The following is a 23,457-nucleotide window of genomic DNA, read 5'->3' as shown; positions in this document are numbered from 1 at the left end:
CCCTTCTGGTGGGTGGGAGGCATTGTAAAAACAATCACTGCTGTGCAGAGTTAGGAACTAAACCTGGAGAGGGATGGAAAAAACAGAACTCAGTGTACTTATTGCTTTCAAGCCCAAAAACATCTGCTTAGGTCATAAGGTTTGCTGGCCCACTCTGAGCTGCGTCCCCACCGGAAAAATCCCGTTCCAGTTAATACAGACTACTGCAGGGGATTGCAGGAGACTTGGGGAAAGCCTGTCAGACAACAACACGGTATAAATAGAAAGGAAGCATCAGATTTGATGCTCTTACCTTCCAGCAGTAAACAGAACCAGAGCAGTCTCCCCACAGCTGAGGAGTCACCACTTGTGCTGGGCTGGCCAGGCCTGGATCCCAGCTCTTGTTAAGACCCTTGTTCAATAATAACATGCTTTATTGTCCTATTTTCCTGGCTCCTTCCTTTTGGCCATATCTTTATTCACACACAGTCAAGTGATACAAATTCACTGGAACAGTAGCAGTTTATAAAAGACAGTAAGAATAATTATCTTGAACTGAAATTTAAAAAAACATATGGCCATCTGTCAAGCAATTCACTGCTTGTAACAGGTCATGGTAAGGAAACATTTTAAAACATTGGCAGTGTATTCCCAGTCATGTTGCTTTTCCAGACCACAAAATACACAATACAAAAATATACTAGAAGTAATAACGGAGTTTGTAGAAATGTCTGCTGCAAAACAATTGCTGTTGTCTGATTTCCTCTATATTTACTCCCATGCTACATTATGATAGAATACTTGAATAAACACAGTTAATTTCTAACTGAATTTGAACTTTAAAGTTGATCTCAAGTAAACTGTAAAGTCTTTGGCTCCCATCCTTGAAGTACATAAAGGACCTTAACTTTGGACTCGTGAGACTGATAAGGCAGGAGGTGAGCCCACAAGTGAGAATCTGATGCCTTGGGCAGCAGCCCAGGAGGGAAGGGAAAGCTGAAGTGCTGTACTTCACAGGATCTTAATTTGAGGCTTTTTCCTGGATTTTTACAGACTTTTAACAAGTCTTCCCTGGTCTGTCTTTTTACCTGATAGGCTTGAGATTTTCAAGTTTCTAGTAGTCTGGTATAACTGCTGTTTGAGATTTGGGCTCTGCACTCAGTTGAGTGAACTGCAGTACCTCTCTCCCTCCGTATTTCACTGCTCACTGTAATGTTCCCTGTCCCTTTCCCCTCTCCTTCCTCCTCCTGGCCCAGTACCACTGGCATGGCCTCTTTCCATGTGAGAGACTGGATGCTCCAGTGCTTTGCTGGGGCTGCTCACACTGAGCCCCACACAAGCTCCCTGCATTCAAAATACCATTCTCTTAGTGTTGCCAACCTTGAGAAGACAGGGAATCCGGTGCTGGCCGTACTGTGCAGGGATGAGCAGCTATTCCCTCAGCCTGGCACACTTGCAGTGAGAATCTCAGAATGCTCATGGAAAGTGACATCCGGAGTGGCCCTTGTTGTGACAGAGGAACACACAGTGAGCAGGCCAATGTGTTCAACTCCAGGATTTCATGCTGCTTTTCCTCCCAAGAGCCAATCTCAAAACATTTCAAACAAGAAATATTTTAGCAGAGAGAAAGAATAAGGCACTGAAGGTGAGCTCATTTGGTCGAGACTGATCCACAGGGCGCTGCCCCAGTCCTCAGTGCTCTTCACTGAGCTGTTCTCTCTGTGCCCACATTGTATGAGACCTTCTCAGAGGGGAAACCTTGTCTCAGCTCTGAGACCACACACAGGGGCCAAGATCCACCTTCCTAGGCATGGCCTTCAGAGAAGACATCAAAAAGGACATGCATTGGAGGCCAGAGGTTGGATTCCCAGTGTGTAAACACCACCAGTTCCCAGGGAGGTCAGCTGTGGAAAGATGACCAAGATACCTGTGAGGTATAAAACTCTGTGTCTGCTGGCCACTGCTCAGCTTTCTCATCGTCAGACTTGTCGCTGTCATCGCCGCTGGAGGGTTCGTAGCCATGGATGGCAGAGTGGATCGGCTCCGGCTGCCTCCGATCCGCCTCTGCCTCCTTCTTCTTCTCTGCCAGCAGCTGCCTGTAGCACAGGTTGCAGACCCTCAGGGGCTTGGGGGACAGCCGGGGCATCAGGAACCTCTGCCTGGAGCAGTCAGCGCACACGACGAAGCCGCACTTGCGGCAGTGGTGCCGGCGGGTGAGCGTGGAGAACTTGGTCTGCGTGCAGCGCATGCAGATGTCCGTGGCCTTGTCTGGGATCCAGGGGGCCGCGGGCTCCCTGCAGGGCTGCCGGCCCGTCTTGGTCAGCAGGTGCTTGATGCACTCCTCCAGGTGGCTGATCCACTCCTTCCTCTCCGTCAGGGAGGCTGCGGAAACCACAAAGGACTTCTTGGAGGTTTTGATCAGCCAGCGGTTCTTCATCTGCAAGGTGTCTGGCAGCGTCTCCAGAGTGACATCTTCAAGGGGGATGATGTGCTGGGAGTTGTACTTCCTCTTGTTGATGATGATGCTGCCGTAGACGAGGATGTCGTTGAAAAGGAAAAATATGCGAGGCTTTGGTTTCTTGCGGCATTCTTTGGTTAAAATCCCTTCTCCCAGGAGGACCCTGCCCGGCAAGGCTAAGGGCTGCCCAGAAGCCCCAAAGCAGTTTTCCACAGCAGCAATGCGCTGGCTGTTGATCTCCGTGTTTGCAAGGTGGTCCACCATCTCCAGCTCACTCTGGAGAGAGGAAAACAAAGAGGGAAGTGGTGAAACTACACCAGGGAGAAGGTGAGTAGCCAGTGCATGCACAGGTGAGATGCTGCTAATGCAATCTGAGGCTACAGGTAATCTCACTCCTTGCTTTACTTTGTTACCTGTCTAAATAAAAGCTTCAAACTATCTGACCTCATTTTGCAACAGCCCAGGCTGCACTGGGATGGTGCAATTTGCAGCAGTGGAAGTCCTTGAAGGCAGAGCCAGGTCCTTCTGGTGTTGCTTTTTTACCCCTGTGTGTCCTTAGAAAAGAAAGCTGCTTGGTCTGAACCTGGTTTTATGCAGATACATAGATCTGCATCAAAGGGTCTTGAGAGCAAGCCTCCCATTTCTGACTGCACACCTGCTTTCTCAAGGATTGCTTACAGACACACACAACCCCACAGCTCCATTTTGGGCCAGAGCTGAGGCAGGAACAAAAGAAAAATCTGTGGTATCACTTGTTCCTGCTGGTCCTCCAAGCATGACAAAAAGGGCAAAAACAACAAATGAAAAAAGCCTTCATGATGTGAATAAACTCACACAAGTGAAGCCTTTCCTCTGTTCTCCCTGGGCTGAGAGTGCCCCAAGTGCAGGGCACATCACTCTGCAAACAGTGAGCTCTGCTGGAGGGGAAGTGGAATGCAGCACACTCATCTCTCCCACACCTCTGCACCCTCCTTCTCCCACCATCTGGGGGTTTGAGGTTGTGCTGTGTTTGTGTTCTAACAGGAAACCCAGGTAAGGGTAGCCCTGAAGCGAAAGCAGCTGCTGGCCCTTGGCAGTCTGCAGTGAGGGAGGTGCTCCCTGTGAGTGGATTTTCTCACTGGCCCTTGCAGGCTGGAGGGTGCTGGCCCAAGGCCAGCTGGCCATGGGAATGAGAGTCATTTCCTGCTGCAGAGAGGTAGCTCAGCCATCACAAGGCAGGTCACAGGGCCATGTGTTGTTACCCTGGTTGCCGCTGATGGTTCTGGGAGCACTCATGCACAGCTGCTCTCCACTGCTATCCCTGTGCTCTTTGCCCAGAGCCCCTGCTGCCAAGGAGGCTGGAGGGAAGAGGAGGATGACAATATGCCAGGTCCTGTGCGTGTAGGACATTCTACCCTTGCCCCTCAGCCCCAGTCCCCCCTTTGCAGTGCTGGAAGGGGAACCACAGAGCTGCTGCTGAAGGCTGCTGCACACTGTGCACCTCTCAGCTGAGCCATCTGAGTGGGCAATTCCTCTGAGCTCCCAGAGCTTCCTTCTCTAGGGTGAAAAGGCACAAGGCCCAGACCAGCTCAGGCCATGGCAGACCTAAATGGAGTGACCCAGGCTGCAGAAAAAGCTTTCACAGAGAGGCACAGAGTGCTGGGTGCTCCTGAAGAGCTGCCTCCCTCGGGGTCCCCTGGAGCTGGAGGGAAGGATGTGAATCCTCAGGGCCCCAGAGCCTGGAGGGCACAGGGTAGAGCTGGGCAGTGTTGGGCACAGCCACTCACCTGGGTGTGCACTTGACATTTACTGAGTGCTCTGGCCAGGCTGCAGCCAGAGGGGGAGTCCAGGGGCTGCCTCCAGCAGCAGGGGCTGAAACCACTCCCAACCCACCTGCCCTGGCACAGCCATGCAGCAGCTGGGCCAAGGATCTGTTACTTGTCACCAGAGAGGGGAGAGCCTCCATTCCCAGCGTGGATCCACCAGCCCAGTGGATCTGTGCATGGAGAGGAGATGTGCTGCTGCAATAACCACCACATGTTCTTACCCCCTCCCTCTTGAATACACCAGTTAGGCTGAAGAACAAACAGGCAGGGCACACTGTTGTCCACAACTGTGCACCAAACTCCCTGACCAGGGTTTCCTGGACTCTCACCTATCCTGGGATGTGGCCTCTCCACAAATCCCTGGCTGAGGATTTACTGTGTGCAAGAGCAAGATGAGCACACAAATAATAAAGGAAAAACTCAAATTACAGCTTGGGATCCTTGGTGTGCAAGGACTGTGAATGCAATAATATACATCAGGAACATTTGGCACCAGCAACACTAAATGGGCTAAACCAAAGCAGTCCCACCAGTTTCCTTTCCTCATGCTTCTGGGTTATGGAACTCTTAGCCTGCCTCTTTCATTTTATGTGGCTTAGAAGTGTGGCCCAGCCTCTCAAGAACTCATGGTACCTGACAAGACTCTATTCCTAGGGATCTCTGCACACCAGATTCCAGAGGAAAGTAATATATTTTGTCAGATATAAAGGCCTTGCCTGCGGAGAGCCAGGGAACCCAAGCTTATTTTCAAAGAGGAGAGTAAGCTCTGCTGCTGTGAAAGCTTTAGTTCTTGCATTGCCCCAGGTCCCTGCACAGAAATCTCTTGGACTTACTGCATGGAGCAAAAGGAGAAGGTGCTGGACACAATCCTCTAGTGTGAAAAAACCTGAAGGTGAGCTCTCATTACACATCAGACTTGTACCTGCAGATATGTCCTTTCTCCTCCACCCTCTGGTTTGCTGACTAGTTAAAATACCAGGAATTAACCTAAGAAAAGCCAACTCTGTCACGGGAAAATCTCTGCTAAGACTAAAATTATTGGCTGCTCTAGCCCAGGGTATTTCTTGAAGGAGTTTTCGTGGGATGCAAAAGTAGAATGTTTTCCTCCCACCTCTCTTCCCCCTCAGGCATAAGTGACTGGAGAACAACACATACACATAATTAAAAAAAAATAGTAGTAGTGGGACTTACAGTGCTTACCTTTAGGCTAGGACAACTCACTCTTTGCTTCTGTGTGCTCCCTGTTCAGATGGGGGCTGAAACAGCCATCTGAGGGGCTGACTCCTCACATCCCACCACAAGCCAGATCCATCCTGCCCCGAGTTCCACACAGTGTCTGGCTTGACTGAAAACATAAAACCCAATTTCATGTTAATACTGTGACTCAGTGCAAATAGTCCACAGTTTGGCTATGGAATGCGAGCACTTTGTAAATCTGGTAAATAAAGATAGCTGCTGAGTGTTACTATGGTCTTCTTTCCTGGGAGATGAGAGCCTCTCCCTTTGAAACAAAGTGAGGATATGAAGTCTAATCTATTTTATTAATTTTGGTAAATGTTTTTTTCCTGTTTGCTCAAGTTTGCTATGTCAGGTCAGTAGGGTCACAGTGCTTATTAGCAAGTGCTACATATGCCCACATACCACATGCAGCAGCAGCTTAGCCAGCTGAAATTAAGGTGGCAAGATGTGTTTTTTTGCATGCTCACTTTCACAGAAGTTTCTGGCATGGCAAATTCTGGGGTTGTTTTTATCATCAAGTTCTGCTGGTTCTACATGTGATCAAATACTATGCAGTGAATATGACTGATGTTAAAAGGAAAAAAAATACAGCTTGGCACTCCACTCCAGAAGTAAGCACGCCACAACACTTAACAATGAGCGCTTGTTCACTTGTGATTATAAACAGCCATGTTGATGCCTGCCAGGCACAGCATTTCAACTTAAGCTCACGGGTCAGCAAGTCTGGGGTATGTTTTTCAAGTCTGTATGTATCTAAGGCTTAGGTGTACCGAGGCAGCGAGCTGTTCTACCTGACCCTTCCGTTCCTGCCAACAGGCAGCACCGACAGCCTTGGTATCCACTGTACAACCTCATGCATTCCACGCATGGGATAGTCCATTCCACTGAGATCTATCTGACTGCTGAGGGCTGCCAGCAGAAAATGCCCCGAGCCCCACCTCTCTGCAGCTTTCCCTGACTCCTGGAGTTAGGGCTGGCATAAGCTCCTGCTCACCGAGGACAGCAAGTAGGATGCAGCTGCTGGAGCAGGCATTTAGAGCAAGAAGAAAAAAGTTCCTCTCCTTTTCCTGCCTGAGGGTATTTCGGCTTGCTTCTCCTCTTTCCCGGCATGTTGTAAGTGCTGGGGTAAGGAGGACAGGCTCTGGTAATCCCCTTCCTGCCATGCTTACGAGGAACCCAATTCAGCACATGGACATTTAGGGACTGGCTGTCATATCAAGCCCTTAAGAATGTCACCAGCGGGACATGGACTGACTGATCTGCCAAGCTTCTCGCCACTGCTGCTCAGTGGAGAGCCACAGCAAGGGCCCGGGCAGAGGCTTTTGAGGAGCTCAGACTGATGCTACCGAACCCAGCTGTTGGCAGCCTGAGCCCAGTTGTGGCTCTTGCAAGTGCCAGCCAGGCTCAGAGGCGCCCAAGCAGCAAAGTAAGGGAAAGAAGGGAGGGAGGAAGGGGGAAAACCACGAAATTAAAGGCAGAGCCTTACTCGTCCGTCCCCCCGTCTCTGTCCCCGCACTCATCCCGAGGCACTCTGCCCGCACCTCCCGCTCCGCCGCTCCCCGGACTCGTGACAGCGACAGACACGGGCTGGCTGCCGAGGGGGGAACCACCGAGGGAGGCGACAATTCCCTGTCCATGCCCCTCTGGAACAGGCGCAGGGCCCAAGCGGGGTCCCGCTTACAGCTCCGCAGCGGGAGCAGTGCCCGGGGTCTTGGGACACGGGCAAAGTTGGCAACTTAAAGAGTGCCCTTTAAAAACCCCAGCACGCCCGCCCCTCTAAAAACTCCAGCACTCCCACCCCTCTAAAAACCCCAATACACCCTGCCTTCTAAAAACCCCAGCACGCCCGCCCCTCTGGAGCGGCGTTCGGGCCGCAGGTTCCGCACACGCGGGACTGGCACTGCACACCGCGGGCTCCCGGCTCCAGCAGCGCACACCGCGGGCTCCCGGCTCCAGCAGCGCACACCGCGGGATCCCGGGCACGGCCACCCCCGCCGCCGCTGTGTCCCACGGCGGGCGGAGCGGAGCCCCAGACCGCCCCTGTCCCCCGCTCCGGCCCGGCAGCGGAACCCCGGCTCGCCCCGCCGCCCCACGCCGAAGCCCCGCTCGCTCCGTACCTGCCGGGCCCGGCAGAGCTCCGCGGGCCGCGCCGGGCGGCTCCGTCCGTCCGTCCGTCCGTCCGTCCGTCCGTCCGTCCGCCCGCCCGCTGCGGGGCCGGCCCCGCCGCCGCTCCGCCCACCGCCGCCGCTCCCGCCCACCGCCGCCGCTCCCGCCCCCAGCCGCCGCTCCCGCCCACCGCCGCCGCCGCCAATGGCGCCCCGGGGCCGGGCGGGGCTGCGCGGGCCCCGGCGGTGCCCGAGAGCGGGGCTGAGTCCGCTCCGTGTCTGCTGCCGAGGGACTGACTGCGTGTGTCCCATAGCCGCGTGTGCCCCGCAGCCGCGTGTGCCCCGCCCTCCTGCACACTCTGCACTTGGCCGCCCCGGCGTAACTCAGGGTATTTAGTTTGCTGGCAGTTTTAAGTTTCAAGTTTCGTCACCCCCTAATCACACAATGGTGCACATGGATGACATTGTATAAAGATTGTTTCAGTGATAAAATACCCCCAGTGTTTACAGTTAAGAGGGATATAAATAGAGACATGACACTGGTCCAAAACAGAAACCAGACCCCCTCCCAAGCTTTGGAGCACATCTTCTAACCACTTTTGTGATTATTGTTACAGACGTTTGTGTAGAGAACAAGCTATTAACACTGAAATTGGCGTGTCAGGGAAATCTTTTGCATTCCTCTCTCCCACCCACTCATCCCCCCGTATGACAGTGCCGGAGGGCGGTGGGGTCGCTGGACAGAGGCTGTGAGTGTCCCTCAGCACTGCTGAAGGTGCTGCAGGGGAGCCAGGCTCTGGCCCTTGCCAGGTGCAGTCACACAACCCCAGGCCTGTGCTGATCTATAATTCAGGTGCTTGCTCACTTTCTGTAATAGCTTTTCTATTTTTAATGGGAAGTGATGGACCTGTCAAGGTATTATAAATATTTTTTTTCCCCAGGTTTTCATTTTCTTTGGTAATAATAATGTGGGCCGGGACACTCGTGGTGCACTTTAGAGCTAAAGTGCTTGGCAGTCATGGGAGTTTCCACAAGACCTTTTTTCTTTATACTTTGTGTTTGTGTCAGATGAGCAAATAAATGAGGACATGGACTAAGTTCAGTGCAGTATGTGGCTGCCTAGCAGTGTACAAGGGAGGGTTACAGAGGTGGCCCTCAGGTCACTGCCAAACCCCTGAAAACCTGGGAGAAAGCTCAGCACTGAGGGGAGGCTGCTGGGCTGAACAGAGAACAGATTCAGGTTATCACTATATATATAGTGATATATATATATATATATATATATAGATAGATAGATAGATAGATAGATATAGATATATAGATATATAGATATATAGATATATAAAAATATAGTGAGATATATACAGTGATATATAAAAAAATATATATAGTGAGATATATATATATATCAGGGCTTTATTGTAGGGTCTTTTCAGTGCAACTGAGTGGTCTTGGTGGAAGGAGCGTGGTCTGCAGTTGCAGGCTGGTTCTCACACCTGGTTTGTGTTGAGCTGCTAACTCTGAGGAGATCTGCCCAGCTTATAAATTAATTCTCTACAGAATGCTGGGGCTTTTTAAACAAGAGCTAACTGTAAATATCTGTAAACTATAAATAGACAAAGCACTGAACTAAATATGCCAGAGTTTGTCTGAGCTGTCAGACTAATTCAGATCTAACCAGCCACAGATTATTATTCTGAAACTGTTTTTTTTCCTCCTGTATGCTAAAATTATTCTGAATTTGCTCTTATGTTATGCTAATCATAGTCTCTATTGCTGAGATATAACCCTTTAATTTATTTTTCTTGTTTTTCAGTATGCTCACCCGGACAACACATCAGCCAAACACAGCACTGGGTTGGCCAAACCACCTGGGATTTGAAGGTTTTTTCCTTTGTTCCTCTTCAGTCAGAAGTGGAGGTGTGCTCAGGCAACTGTTGCACGAGGCAAGGGAAGCTCCAAGATACACTTTGGGTTTACAGTCAGTATTGAGCAGTCACAACTGAGAGCTTTCTGTTGGTATTTTGTTTGTTTGTTTTGGAAGCTCTTACGCACTTGTTTGAATTCCTTACTGAGATACAAAGTGAGAGTTTCACCAGTATTCTTAAGAGTTATTTGATAGGCAGGCTCAGGAGCTCTGTTTTTCCTGGCTCTAAACCCAAACATTTGTGGGACCACTTGAAAAAGCTGCAGCCCAAATTACCAGCTCTTAGTGCAACTAGAGCAAGGTGAAGAGACTTTATCTGATTGCCTCTGGCATTTTCTCCAAAGCCACTTGTTTCTCAGTAGCAGAAATATCTTGCCCAATTGGGATGCAATAATTTCAAAGCAAGTAAAGGAAACTGCAGCTGCTCAGCTGAGTCAGCCAAAGGTAAGCTCTGCAGGGGAGAAAATGTTTTTTTATTATCTTCTAGTGGCAAGATTACTACAACAGCCTGCAGGAAAAGATTAGATTATAATAGTAACAAAAACATCTGTTAAATTCTCAGCTCAGTGTATGTTTAGTGCATGTTTGGAAAAGAAGAAAAAACAACCCAGGCATTTGATAAAATTATTTTGAATAAAACTCAATATTTAGGCTCAGTTTGGGATGCTAGGAACCCACTGTGATCATAGGCTAGACAGTGGTTTTAACTAATTGATTACATGGGGCATTTAATCAGTGCATAAGACAGCTTTTAGCAGTGGAGATTTTATTGAATTGAGCTTGGCATACTGTGACCTAATGAAGGAATAAGACAACTTGTGTTCATCATCCAGATTACCTGTAGGGATGAGTGACCTCTGTCCTGAGCAAGAGTGTGGGGGGATGAATGTTTGTCTGGTCTGGCTCTCAGGCATTCTGATAATCAGCCTCCTCAGAAATGTGTGACTTGCCATGATTGATTTGTGTCTCTGAAGCCCTACCAGCTTTGTCTGCCTGCTTCAGAAATGAGTTGTTCCAAGTCTGACAGTGCAGAAATCACATCCATGCTCAGCTACAGGGTGGAACTTCAGAGTGCCACTTTCCAAATTCTCACTGGTCCACATGCCTTGAAGCTGCTGCCCAGCAAACCTGTTTCAGAGGCTGCTTGTGCCTTAGGGCATCTCTCAACCCTCGTGCAGGAATTACCTACTTGAGTGGCTCTGGAAGCCTGGCTGCAATATGATTGTCCAAGTGATGAAAGTATTCCTGAAAGCAACCTTTGCTTGCTCCTCTGCTTTTTGCATAAAGCAATGCTCAATCAACGTGCTTTTGTTTTTCACTGAGGCATTGCTGTTCTTTGCTTGTGTGCAGCACTTTATCCTCAGGATCTTGAAGTGCAGCATAAATTCTAATAACTGTGAAGGCTTGTACCCTTCTCACAGGGAGTTCCTCTCTTGGGGAGTTTCATTTGATCACACGGTGCTTGGTCACCGACACAGAACAGTGGGGTATTTGCTCTTGTCTTCACTCTGGCTCAGAGTGAATCAGCTGGGAGCTGAGGAACATCCCCCAGAGCTTCTGACTCACAGCCTCATGTGCCTCACCACAGGGCCATGTCCCAGCTCACGAATCTCGGTGGTCCTTACAAAAGCTCTTCTGTGCAAGGATGACAAAACCTCTCACATTTGCAGATTCTGAAGTTACAAGTTTGTCTTGGTGTTTGCTGCACCCTTCCCTGCTCAGACCTCAGCCCTGCTCCTGGGTCACAAGAGTACAGTGCTGTAGAGTTGGAATTCAGTCTTGAATAATAATAATGATCAATAATTTCTGAGTTGGTCGTGATGAGTCTCCAGGTTGCACCCAAGAAGTGCCCAGTGCAGGGACTCACAACAGGGGAAGCTCAGAAGTCTGAGCTCTCCTGAGGAGCAGGATGGGTGAGCACACACTGATGAAGAAGCAGGAGCCCTGGCATGCTGCAGCCCTTATCTCTGATAATGCAAACAGGCTGAGTTGAAATACAAAAGGTGAAGGTGAGGAAAACCTGAGGTAAGAGAATATAAAATGTCAGGGCTGTGATAAAGTGCAGGTGTTCATTGCAGAGAGGGGTGTAATATTAGAATAAAATGTATGAAATTAATGTGGGGAAAAAAGAGGTGTATCTAGAAAAGTTACTGAATGCATTTTTCAGCATGCTGTGGGAGAATGCTGCACCTTCTGAGCTCAGCCTTCCTTCCAGAAGGAACATTCTGGGCACGTTCTTCTGAACTCTTCCTACTGCTGCTGTTCTGTCTGAGCAGTGGCCTCACATTCAGTGTGCTTTTATTGCACAAGATAAATCATGGTGAACAAATAACTGGCGAGCAAGTGTTTCAAAGACTAAATTGAGGTAGATTAGCCATTTCAAATATTTAAATAGGGAAAAAGCACGGGAGAACAAGAGTGTGATAATCACTGGTTAATGCAAAAAAAATGTAAATGACTGATTGATGATTAGTCAAAGACAAATAAAAGAGTGTCATTCCTGAACCCTGCTTTCCCTATGGATATAGCTTCTATTTGTGTGAAGAACATGCTTTGGTCTCTTTCCTTTGTAACTGCTACCCAGGCTGAATGTGTGCGTTGCTCAGAAAGGAAAAACCTTCTCTTTGTAAGGGACCTTGGCCCACGTCAGTGTCTTTTGTGCAGGAAGGCATCTGCTGCCATTGCCTGGGGAAGGTTCATGCATTGAGTGCCTGTGCAGAGAGCTCTGTGAGAGGGGAACAAAATGGGAAATATTTGTTTCCTTTTGTTATCTTCAAATATAAGGGAACACAGCCAGGTAGTGTGGTTTTTTCCCAAGGTGTTCTGCTGACATCCTGGAAACGAAGAGAGCAAACCTCAGCTTGGCTCAAATCCCCTTCCATTGACACGCTGGATCTCTAAGTGCAGAGGTGCTGATCTGAATGAGGAATTGGGGATTTCTTCTGGGGTAGGAGATTTATTGGCTTTTAGATATTGTGTTGCTGCCTGGACAGTGCAGGATGTGTGAGATGTGACACAGAGAATGTATGAAGGATCACACCTTAATTTGTAAATGTAAAAAGTTTTGTCTGGTTGAGAAACCAGAGGGATGTTGTGTCATAGGAGGTTTGTGGTTGCTATTGAGGGACATCTGAAGGAGGAGTTGAGAATTCTGCTCTGTACTTCAGCTCAAGCCCTGCAAAAATTGTCCATGTCCAGGTGGTACCATTCTGCCTTTTTGGGAGAGTTTTGGAAGAGTTAACATTTTCCTGAGATTTCTCTCTTACTGGTGTACTGAAATGCAGAATGCTTTGGTTTTATTTGTCTTTTTTTTTTTTTTTTTTTTTTTTTTAGTTTTGTTTTTGCTTTTGTTTTTGCTTTTATCTTTTCCCAGAATGACATATTTCATCTCTAACCTCACCCCTGAAGAGCAGCTGGGGGGAGGCAGGGGAAGGCACTGCAGGTTGGCTCTGTAGCATTTGGGTTGTTTGATTTCATTAACTTGGGAGCCCTCACGAATGCCTCAGGCCATGCACCTCCTCGTGGACCCAACTTGGGAGAATCTCTTGTGCTGCTGCATTCATTAGCCTTCATTAATACAATTAGCATAATAGCGATTAGGATTCATTATTCCCAGCAAAAAGATAAAGCCGGTAATACATATCTCTGAATCGAATTCCTCAGCTCCTTGTCTTGGGAATGCTTTATTTTGGAGTTGTTTGCTGTTTATATCCTTCAATTTTCTAGGAAAAAAAAAGAAAGCCACATAACTGTAAAACTGTTTGGGTCAAAGAAATGCCCCGAGATGATCTTTCACGCATGCTAAATAGGTGAAGTGATCTATGGGACCCTCACAGCTCTCACAGCCACTCAACAGTCAAAACTGCAAACTTCATCTTCAAGCACAAAAGCTACTTAGTTTCCCCATGTTGAAGACTTTTTATAATAGCAATAAGACAACTCTAGAGAGAGCCATCTAATATTAACTCCAGGGAGTAATCATCTAATCACAATCTGGGGGTGATTTGAAGCACTCATCTGGACCAAATGCCTCACAACACCCCAGGAGTGGTTTTATTGCATGATAGCAGTACCCCATTGAGCCTTATTGCTTAATTAAAAACAAATTCCCAAGTAATTTTTTTGCCTTTCCATAAAAACACAGTAGTACATAGCATGTATAAAACATCCATTAAATGATGGTAGATGCAAATTTACATTGTGAGATACAATCCGTTGCTTTACCACTTGGGGTTGAAGTTAAATGTAAAACTGTTTCCTATAATCTGTGCACTGCTGTGTTTAGAGAGGAATAAATATGGGAAAGAGATGTTCATTGTAGGATGCCTTGTTTTTATTAAGTGATATGTTTGGTCCCTTACAAAGGAATTCAAATTCTCATCCATCTTGCAGACGCAGGAGTCAGTCACCATTGTGGCCTTTTCTGCTTCTTCCTGGAGATCTCCTGAGCTTGCAGCGTGTCAGGGCAGCACTTTCCAGGAGCGCTGTCCCTGTGTGTGGGACTGCCATGGCTCTGTCAGCAGAGCAGGGCTGGGGACTGGGCATGGGAAGAGGGTGAAAGTCCTTCCAGTTTCTGTAGAGGAATGCCTGGGCTCCCTGACACCTCTGCAGAGTTCCTAGCCACAAGGACTCTGAGTGCTGCTTACATGTGAAAAGAATAAGATGAACGTGTCCTTACAAACAGAGCATGAGAATCAGCTTGTAGATAGGGCCAAGGACTTAGAGATAGGGAAGCAGGGAAGAAACCAACAGTTCCAGAAAATGTTACTCATTGACACTGACTGTTGCTCATCCAAGGCTGTGTTAAATTCCTGAATTTACAGAAAAAGAACAAAGGCTTAATACAGTTATGAATAGTGTTTTATTACAAAAGAAAAAATAAAGGGGGGTGTGTATTACAGGGGGCATGGAGTAGAGAATTCAGAGAGTCTGTACCTTCAGAGACATCAGCCAGTGGAGAAAGGAAGAGGGTGATGTGGCCAGGAACTCAGGACAAAGAGGGGGCTGCCTCCCCCAACAATCTGAGAGACCCCATGGGAAATGTCCTGTGACCTCCCCGTTTATTCAGATAAAGTTATAGGGCTCCTCTGTCTCCTGTTTGGACACAAACTTCTGGTGGTGTGGGTTTTTCTGCACACATGTTACAGGCAGAGGAAGCAAATCCAAGTTTTTAAATGTTTATTGAAAATCATACAGGGAGTGATTGAGCCATTGCTCAAAAGTCCTGGCAGCCAAAGCTGTAACCGGGCTTTTGGCCACAGCTGAAATAAATGGGGGGGAAAAAGGGTTGTTATAATGTTTTTCTCAGATTTGTTTCTTGGGTTGCCTTTAATTGAATGGTGACAATCTTGCAAGTAAAAATTTTTAAATAAAAGCTGAGAATTAATAGTAACTATTACTCTGGTTATTCCAGGTGCTGGAGCTTTCTCGTGGTATCTACAAGCTGAGGATAGAGGATGACACTTGTCAGTCTCTCCCACTGTGGGCCCCACTCAGTGTTGTGCAGATCCTTCTGGTTTTCCCTATCACATGGTGGCTCCCCAAGGGAGCAATGTGTGAGTATCTATTGCTGATAGGTTGCAGCATTTGGGGTTATAGAGGCAGTGTGCTTTCTCCTGTGCTTAGATTTTGTAAAAAGTAATGCTGAGGGCTGTTTTTTGTGAACACTTTGATAGAATGCTTTGCTGACTTCATTTTTAATGTGCCATTAGAGAGGTGTTAAATGTTATGGTGGAGGATTTGTTATAAAGAGGTTGCAGCATTGTAGTGAGAAAATGGATGAGAGTAAATTGTTGCCTGCTTCTGCTGCCTGAGAGCAGTCTGAAAGAGCAGCTACAAGAATAATTAAACCAGTGTATTTAAAACAGTTCTGTTCTGACCAGGGACATTGCCAGGTCAGAAGAGGACATGAAAGGATCTGACAGTGTTCTTGAACAATAAACATTTTTACCTGAAGGATCTCTGCTGGTGTTATTAGGAATGCCATTATCTTGCTTTGATCTGACTCTCTAGGTCTGGCTGCTCACACAGCTGACCCAGAGCAAGCAGCCAACAAAGGAAAGCCCTAATGGACTTTAATACCTTTAGAGAAGGGTTTCTCTTCCCATCAGATGTCTGTCATTTTACAAAGGCCCCTTTCATCTTAATGTGCCTGGTGGAGGTGGCTGGCAGCAGTGGGACCAGCACAGCCCCTGGCTAAGGAAGGCTCTGCAGAGTGGCTCTCACTTGGCCAGCCCTGTCCCCTGTCCTGCTCAGGTGGAGCTGCCGGGGGTCAGCAGCTCTCCCTGACTGCCTGTGGAGCAGCAGCCACTGCTGCAGCCTGGATGCTGGGCAGAGGTGCTTCTGCTTCAAAACCTACTGCAAAAAACCCCAAACAGTGAGAGAAGCCCGGCCATGGCTGGTTTTTAGGTGGTTTTTAAAAATTATTATTTTATTTTTTTATTTTGTGTGTGTGTGTTTGGTTTGGTTTTGTGGTTTTGTTTGTTTGTTTTTAGGTTTTTGGGTTTTTTTTTTTGGGGGGGGGTGGGTTCCAAGTAGGTTTTGAAACAGAACCAGAGGTTTATTGGCCCGCTGGGGTGGGCAAAGGCACACCTTGGTCCTGCGAAATTCCTGCCTTACTCTGACTGCAGCAGAGCACAGACCTGGCCTGTGCTACCATCTGAGCACATATAGCTAAGCTTTAGGACACAAAATAAAATTGGTATCTGCCTTTATTTGGCCTTTTGAGATGAGGAGTCAGGAGTCCTATGTTGATGGTTCTGGGGTATTTAGGACTCCCTTTAAGAGTATATCCTTGCACTGAGGAAATGAAAAGTGTGATATTTAGCCGTTGGAAATGCCTGGCTTAGTTTGGCTCTCTTTCCCTATTTCATTTTGACATGGTAGGCAATTCAGAAAATACATTTGCAGCAAGGAAAATGGAGTTGTTATGGAAACATCTGAGCGAGGCAGCTGACAGGCACCAGATTCGCTGTACACACAGACACACTAAAACAGCGAGTTCATGTAAGGTAAGGGAGCAGTTTCTAGGCACTGTCTGCTTCCTGGGTGGGGTTTCTAGTGCAAGAGGGAAAAAAGAGAAAACACAAAAAAAAAACCCTAACAAAGCCACTTTAAAACTGTGAGCATGTGGCTCCATCTTCTGGTACCAAAGCAAAGTGTGTTGCTCTGGATATAGACAGAGGTGAGACTTCTGTATCATTTTTATGTTAGCGTCTATAAAAGCAACAACAAACCCAGCAGCAACAATACTAACAATAAATTAAAATACCTGTGTCAGAGTAGATTTCCTGAAGCTACAAACCATTCTGCTGGGGGAAAACTGCCTTTTGAAGCATTCTCTTAGATGTTCAGCCCTGAGGTGGACTGTCATCTAAAGCAAGCCCCTGCTGTCCAGTGTGAAACCAGTGCTTGCCCAGCGTGGGCTCCCTGGGGAAGCCTCGTGTCTGTGGAGGTGCTGCTCTCCTGCTCCTGCCTGTAGGACACATTTCTTTGTTCCCCTCTGCAACAACATCCCTGGCAAAGCAGCTCAAATTCCTGATGCATCCTCGTGGAAATGCTAGCTGGGTGGGAGCAGGAATGAATGGCTCTTGGAGGCAGACTGCCAGAAGTCAAAAGAAAATAAAGCTGTTTTATTACGTCACCAAACAGTGGATGTTGTTGCAGCGCATATTGCGCATGCTTAATTGAGCTTGATCACTCAATCTGTTCACCTTAGTAACTCATTTTGCTTTAATCAGGAGTAAGTCATTGTTCTAAACCAGGAGGTGTTATCATTTGCTGGGTAAACCTTGGGTTTTCTAAATAATCCTAAAGAATTGCCCCAACTTTGCTGCTTTAGAACAGCACCCAACACAAGGAATCAGAACAAAAGGTTGTTCAGCTCTTGTTGAGCTAAAGCTGTCCTAAAGCTATTGTTTGCAAGTCATTGCAAACAGGAGGCACTGTAAATGCAAAATTAAAACTATGGACCATGTGTTTTATTTGGCTTATTCTGTGTTCATATGCAAGCACATTCTTTCTTTCCCCTGGATAGTGAGCTTAGCATAAAAGGACTCCAAATTATTTGTATTAAGCACTAGTTTTCAGTCCAAACTACTTCATGTGGCAGTTTTCAGACCAAACTGTGGCAGTGAAGATGAGGGAATCTAAATGTAATGGCCCTATGCTTGTGCCTCTCTAATATCACTGAGGGATGAGTTACTTGCATGCAGCATTTATCCATGGGGAGGGTTGTGTGGAGACCTGCTTGGAAAGAGTGCATTCCTGTGTGGCAGGAATCATAGCACAGAAATCATTCCTAAAGTAAGAACTAGCTAAGGCTTCCCATCACAGCCTCAGCAGCAAGGCTGTGGATCAAAGCTAGAGGTGAAACCAGCCTTTGCTCTTCACTGTGGTGCTTTAAAGGCCCAACACAGAGGGAAGCATTTTAAATGGCCACAGGCTGTGCTGATAAAATACAATTGCAAACTCCATAGCTGGTATTTAGTGTTTCTAACTTGTCCCTGAGGCTGGGGTGCATTGGACTTCCCCTTGGCCGTACCTGAGGTTTTCTCTTGAGCTACCTCCAGTTCCTACAATCTTTTTTTTCCCTCTCCCTATATTTCACCTTCAGTTTAATCCTGTTTCAGTTCATCCTTTAGTGAAACCAAGCTCTAATTTCTAGAGTCTGTGTCTCTGTCCAAATCCTGTGGATTATTCAAAGGGATCTGTTCACCTTCCTGAAAGATGTCACAAGGGTAGCACATTTCACTGGCACTACCCCTAAATAAATACTACAGACTTCTTTTATTAGGAAATACAAATCCTACCCGGAGTGTGTTTGATAAATCACATCTTCTGCAGACATCTGGAGATTGTATTTGCAGATCCCCAGCCAGCTTGTTTTGTAGTCATTGTTACCATAATTCAGGTTAATGTTGTTGCCACTTTTTAGTTGCTAAAATACATGTGGTGCTTTATTGCTTAAGAAGAAAAAAATAAGTGGCTGCCTTGGAACAGAAGTTCTTTTAAAACCCTTCCTGAAAGTTTGCTGTTTGGAGAAACAAATGTCAAATCAATTGTCCTATCTTTGAATTGCCATTCTGAAAATGCAAGCTGTGAAAAGAGATTACTTGGGTTCTGAAACAGGGAGAGTGTAAGAGTCTAGATTGAGAATTATGTACCAATGGAGACCTAAAATAACAAGTGGAACAAGTAAACTTTTAGCTTTTCCTGTAAAGATTTACTTAAAAAATATTAGATCCCAAGCGAGGCTGCTCATGCCAAGTTTTAAATCTCATTTGAATTTTTATAGCTGTTATAATCTCTGATATATAACCTTGGAAATAGGGTCTCGTAACAGAAATGCCAAGTCCCTTGACTATTGCCTCGCAAAAAAGAGTTGCTGTAATAGGCTGCAATTCTGAGACAAGTTTGCAAGGCTGGCTTATGTCTGCATATCATCATTCAAATGGGTCTAATCTGGGCCCTTCACATTGTTTGAGGTTGTTTGTGTGTACGTGATCAGCCGTGTGCAGCTGTGCCAGCAGGGTCAGCCTTCCGAGCAGCCCAGCCCAGCCCCCATGTCCTTATCCACAGAAATGCTCCCCCAGGGACAGCCTTGCAGCTTGGATGTGCTGGCAGGGAAAGTAAAGAACAGCTTATTTTCTGTTTTGCTGTCCTCATTTGTCTGCATTTCTGCATAGAAGAAATGGAAGTTCCCAAGGAGCCAAATGGATTCCACATGCCAGCACTCTTTTCCCTCTCATTATCATACGCTTGCAATCAAACTCTAATTTTTGAAATAAAAAACCTGCAAGATTCTTTATTGGGACTATTAAACCTTCAATCTTCATTATTTAGGATGGCTACTTACCTTTTACTCAATGAAGCCATAATGCAACTGCTCCTATAAAAACTATCGAAATGGCTACTGTGGCAGTGAGTAGATTTTCCTCCGTGTAAAATAATCTTCTGTGAGTAAGACATAACTATCATTCACATTAATTAGGCAGCCATATAATGGGGTGTTCAATAGCTATTACATCATTTAAATTCTTCAGTGAGCACCTCAGCCACCCAAGAACTATCCAGTTGAACATTTTTGAGTCCATAATTTTGAAATAATCCTGTAGAGGAAGAATATGCATGGCAGAGTGTTGCAGACAATTTCACCAAGAAAAAAATTAATTTTATTCAGATTTATGGAATTATTTTAACATTTACAAGGAGTGCATAATCCTATTCTTCCCTCGCTCCCAGAGCAATGGTGCTATAAAGTGGAGTCTATTTTGGGGCTGTACTGTGTGTACACCAGAGAATGTCCAAGGAGCTTGTAGTCAGAGGCCAGTGAGGGCAGCTGGACACACAGACACAACAAGAACATTTCCCTGCACATTCTGTTATAAACCTGGGGCCCTGGAGCCACAAGGCTCACCTGAGAAACCCTGACCCACAGAAAAGTGAGTGCAGTCCTGCTTGAATTTTGGTTTTGATGTCTTTTGCCCTTAAAAATCATATAAGACTTTATGCATTTATATTCAGTTCAGGTTATTGATTTTAAAATTTTGAGGTGAAGCCAGAGTCCTTTGATTTGAATATTATAAATATTGTTCTGTGTTATGATATATTTTTGTACCTTTTAAGATTAGTTCCTCAGTAAAATGGACATATGCCATGAGAGTAGGAGCTTATCCTGAGACTTGAAAGAAATAAGGCTGAATTTATTAACTAATAAAGCAGGAAGAAGTTTCTATTAACAGGCCTGTATGTAGATGTTTAACACGCTGTTCAGATGCCTGTAGAAGATTGGGCAGTGCCTGAAAGTATATGAAAATAACATGTTTAAAATCAGGATGGTTTGGCAATATGGGAATAGTTCTTAGCAAAATAAAAAAAAGGAATAGCCTAAAAATTAGCTGGGGAGCAGGATAGGAGAAAATGTAAAGTTTAGACTGTACCTTTTCCTATCAGTTATGTTATTTTAGCTAATTGTAGACTTTTTTTCTCTTCTCAATGATTATAATATACTGTACCTTATCTGACTAATAATAGAAAGCAGCAGAGAGCTCTCTTCACAGGGAGAGCTCTTAATTCAGTATCAAATGTTGGGTTCTCTGTAGTTTTCCATAATCCCTATCCAACAGGCAGAGCTTGCAGAGGTAAGGGACTGAGGGCCACCCAGGTTTTGAGAAAATATTGCTGCTGTTTCCTGAAAGCATGGTCTGGATCAGAATTTTGTGCTCTCTCTTACACTTCTCTAAACACTGGATGAATTGAATACATACCAGCTACTTGCTGCTGTTATTTCAGTGATTTAATATGAGTTTGTCAGTCATAGGCAGTTTTTTTGGGTTTCCACTGTATTGCTGTCTTAACCCATTTTTTAGAGGAAATCCCCCTCAAAGAGAAGTTTCCATGTGTTTTCTTGGATGTGAATTGGCTTCAATTTTAAACATTTCGTACAATGAATTATTTTGAGGTTTGAAACGCAAATTATAGGATTTTTGTTTTTCTAGTCCTGCTTAAGTGTTCAGAATTCAGTAACTGAATTGCTTACAATTGTTTTAGTTCATATTAGTTATAAATATACATACACAGTAATAGGGAAGCACAAATGTGTGTAAGGTAGTGAGATGTTGCTCACTGCTGTTTGTTATTCCCTGGTTAGTGAGAGTTTAGGTGTAAAAATCATTACAAAAAAGCCTCTGCTGAGTGCAATCCAGAGTTGAACATATGAAGGATGAAGCATATTAGAGACAGCTGTGATTAGTTCTCCAATTTCCCAATATTAAATCTATTAAGGATTTACTGTCTCAGCTAATGAAGAGACAGAGATTGGCTGTGAATGGGCAGGGGAGGGCTGCTGAGCTGTCATTTTCACCTCTCCCAGTTTCTATGGAAGTTCCTCAGCAAGCACTGAGGAGTTTAATGAGTTCTAGGGAAAGTGCCCAGAGCCCGTGCCAGGTGGGATTAGGCTGATTTACGGGGGCTGGGCAATGATCCCAGCTCTGGGTGGTTTAGCTGAGTGAGTCCTGGGGCTGTTTGGGACACCTGGAGCTTTGCAGAAAGGCCTCTCAGCTGATGTACCAGCTGCAGGGAAGGATCCTGAATCCTGGGCTGCTCAGCTCTTGTTATTCTGCATTTGTCACCTCTCTGTGCCACTAGCCCGGATTACTCTGGGGAGCTCTTTGACATCTCCTGGGCTCCTCACTGTAAATATCAAAAGCCTTGCTCTTACCAAAGCACTGCCAGGCAGTGTTTGTTCTTGTGCTTGCTGCAATAGTTTAAAAAATGCTAGTGCCAGTAGCTATGGGAAGTTGTATTGTGTTTATCTATGTCATATGGTGGAACATGTTCTGTCCTTCACAGCACGATGAGACATGATTGTGCCTAATTCCAATTTGTATGGCATCCCCATTAATCTCTCTTTCAGCCCTCCATGAACAGCCCTGTATGTTAATTAACAGGACTATGTCAATAAAGTTCTATTAGCTTCCCCCTATTAATTAAATATTATAGGCATTTAACAGATGTCTTAATTAGATGTTACACTAAAGGCTATGAGCAAAATTAAAACTAGGTCGTTGTCGTGAAAGTTTCTGTCATTATTTAGGACTTCTACATCTTTGTTTTTCCTTCTGACCTCTTACAGGACACTGAGTTTTAATTTTAGAACGTTGAAAGCACTGAGTGGATGGTAGAATACTAACTTATGTCTAACAACTTTAACACATATTGTTCTTACTTCACAGATAAAAGTTCTCATTGGTGTGAAATTACTACTTCCCCATATAAAGTATCTGTCCCTGGCAAGAACACTGTTTTCTCCATTTCAAGGGCAGTACTTGATAGAATTGCAACAAAGATTTTTCTTTCTGTACCAACTGCTTCCATATCCTGATTGCAGAGGATCTGTTCCTGAACACCAGCACTGCCCACACTGTGAGCTCCCCCATTCAGGGATGGTGAAGGTGCTTTGTGTCTGAGGGCTCGTGCCAGGGAGCTGCAGCTCTCCTGTGACCTCTCCCAGCAACAGGTCTGGAAAGGAACTGGGAGCTTTGGGGGCCAGGTGTGTGTTTGTGCAGCACTGGGGTGGGAAGTGGTGATGAGCTCTGGCTCTGACTGTAAGACAAAAACTCTGACTGCCCTCCCAGCCCCTTACTCAGCTTTGGGGTGTGATTGTGTGAGGAACAGCTGTGTTCTCTTTAAAGAAATTACCCTGGTTGGCTACAAATGCTTGAATAGTGACAGGGAAAAAAATTTCCTAGGTACAAGTCTTCCATTTGGTAGTGAAATTGATGAAAAACTCCTGAAAATTACACTTAAAGCCTCCACAGCACTTTTATAACTAAAAAATGTTAAGCAATCTAAATTCAGGGGTCACTTCCACCGCCCAGACACATCAAACCTGCCCTGTCAATGAGGAATTGTAATTTGGGCAATCAAAAATGAAGTGTACAGTACAAAAATGAAAAAAGGGCTGAGGACAGAAAAAGCACAATAGCTCTGAGGACAGAGGTTAAATATTTATAAAGCAATTCTGTGGGTAATTGAAATACAAGATTGAATGGGGGCCACTTCCATCTGTGAATTTCTAGCTTGAAGTGCGTCTCTCTTAGGGGCTGTGCTGGGTTCCCCACACTGTGCCATGGCAGTATTTACTGATGCAGACACCTGACCCGCCCTGGCAGCAGCAGGGTGCTAGTGAGCACAGACAGCAGACAGCCTGCAGGACATGCCTGCTCTGGTTGTACATTGCTACACCTACACATCCACACTGTACACACCTGGCACCTGTAACAACATCAGCCCAGCCAGGGACACGCTCAAGGTAAAACCTGCCACTGAAACAATTTATTTGCATGTGCCTGCAGCAGGCCAAGATGCTGAGCAATGATTAAAAGAGCATTTGTCAGGACCTGCAGTCTCACTGCAAGCACAGAACAGGCAGCTAAAGCCCAA

General features: G+C 46.0%; 1 protein-coding gene across 2 annotated transcripts; it reads right to left on the bottom strand.

Moving 5' to 3' along the window:
- Nucleotides 1-423: 423 nt before the first annotated feature.
- On the bottom strand, nt 424-7,694 carry LOC100228529 (pleckstrin homology domain-containing family F member 1). Of its 2 annotated transcripts, none has more exons than XM_030282367.4 (3): nt 7,599-7,694; nt 5,443-5,587; nt 424-2,713 (listed from the first exon to the last, which is right to left on the bottom strand). In XM_030282367.4, the coding sequence occupies exon 3, from the start codon at nt 2,699-2,701 to the stop codon at nt 1,880-1,882; it is 822 nt and encodes a 273-aa protein (XP_030138227.1). In that variant the 5' UTR covers nt 2,702-2,713; nt 5,443-5,587; nt 7,599-7,694; the 3' UTR covers nt 424-1,879. The 2 variants fall into 2 exon arrangements, with proteins under 2 accessions (XP_030138227.1, XP_072790391.1); XM_072934290.1 differs by having other exon boundaries at nt 5,434-5,587; nt 7,599-7,671.
- Between the last annotated feature and the right edge of the window lie 15,763 nt (nt 7,695-23,457).

This window comes from Taeniopygia guttata, chromosome 11 (genome assembly GCF_048771995.1).
Source record: "Taeniopygia guttata chromosome 11, bTaeGut7.mat, whole genome shotgun sequence".
In the NCBI taxonomy this organism is placed as follows: domain Eukaryota; kingdom Metazoa; phylum Chordata; class Aves; order Passeriformes; family Estrildidae; genus Taeniopygia; species Taeniopygia guttata.
Note: the sequence above shows the minus strand (reverse complement) of the source record. Positions and strands in the feature narration are given on the sequence as shown.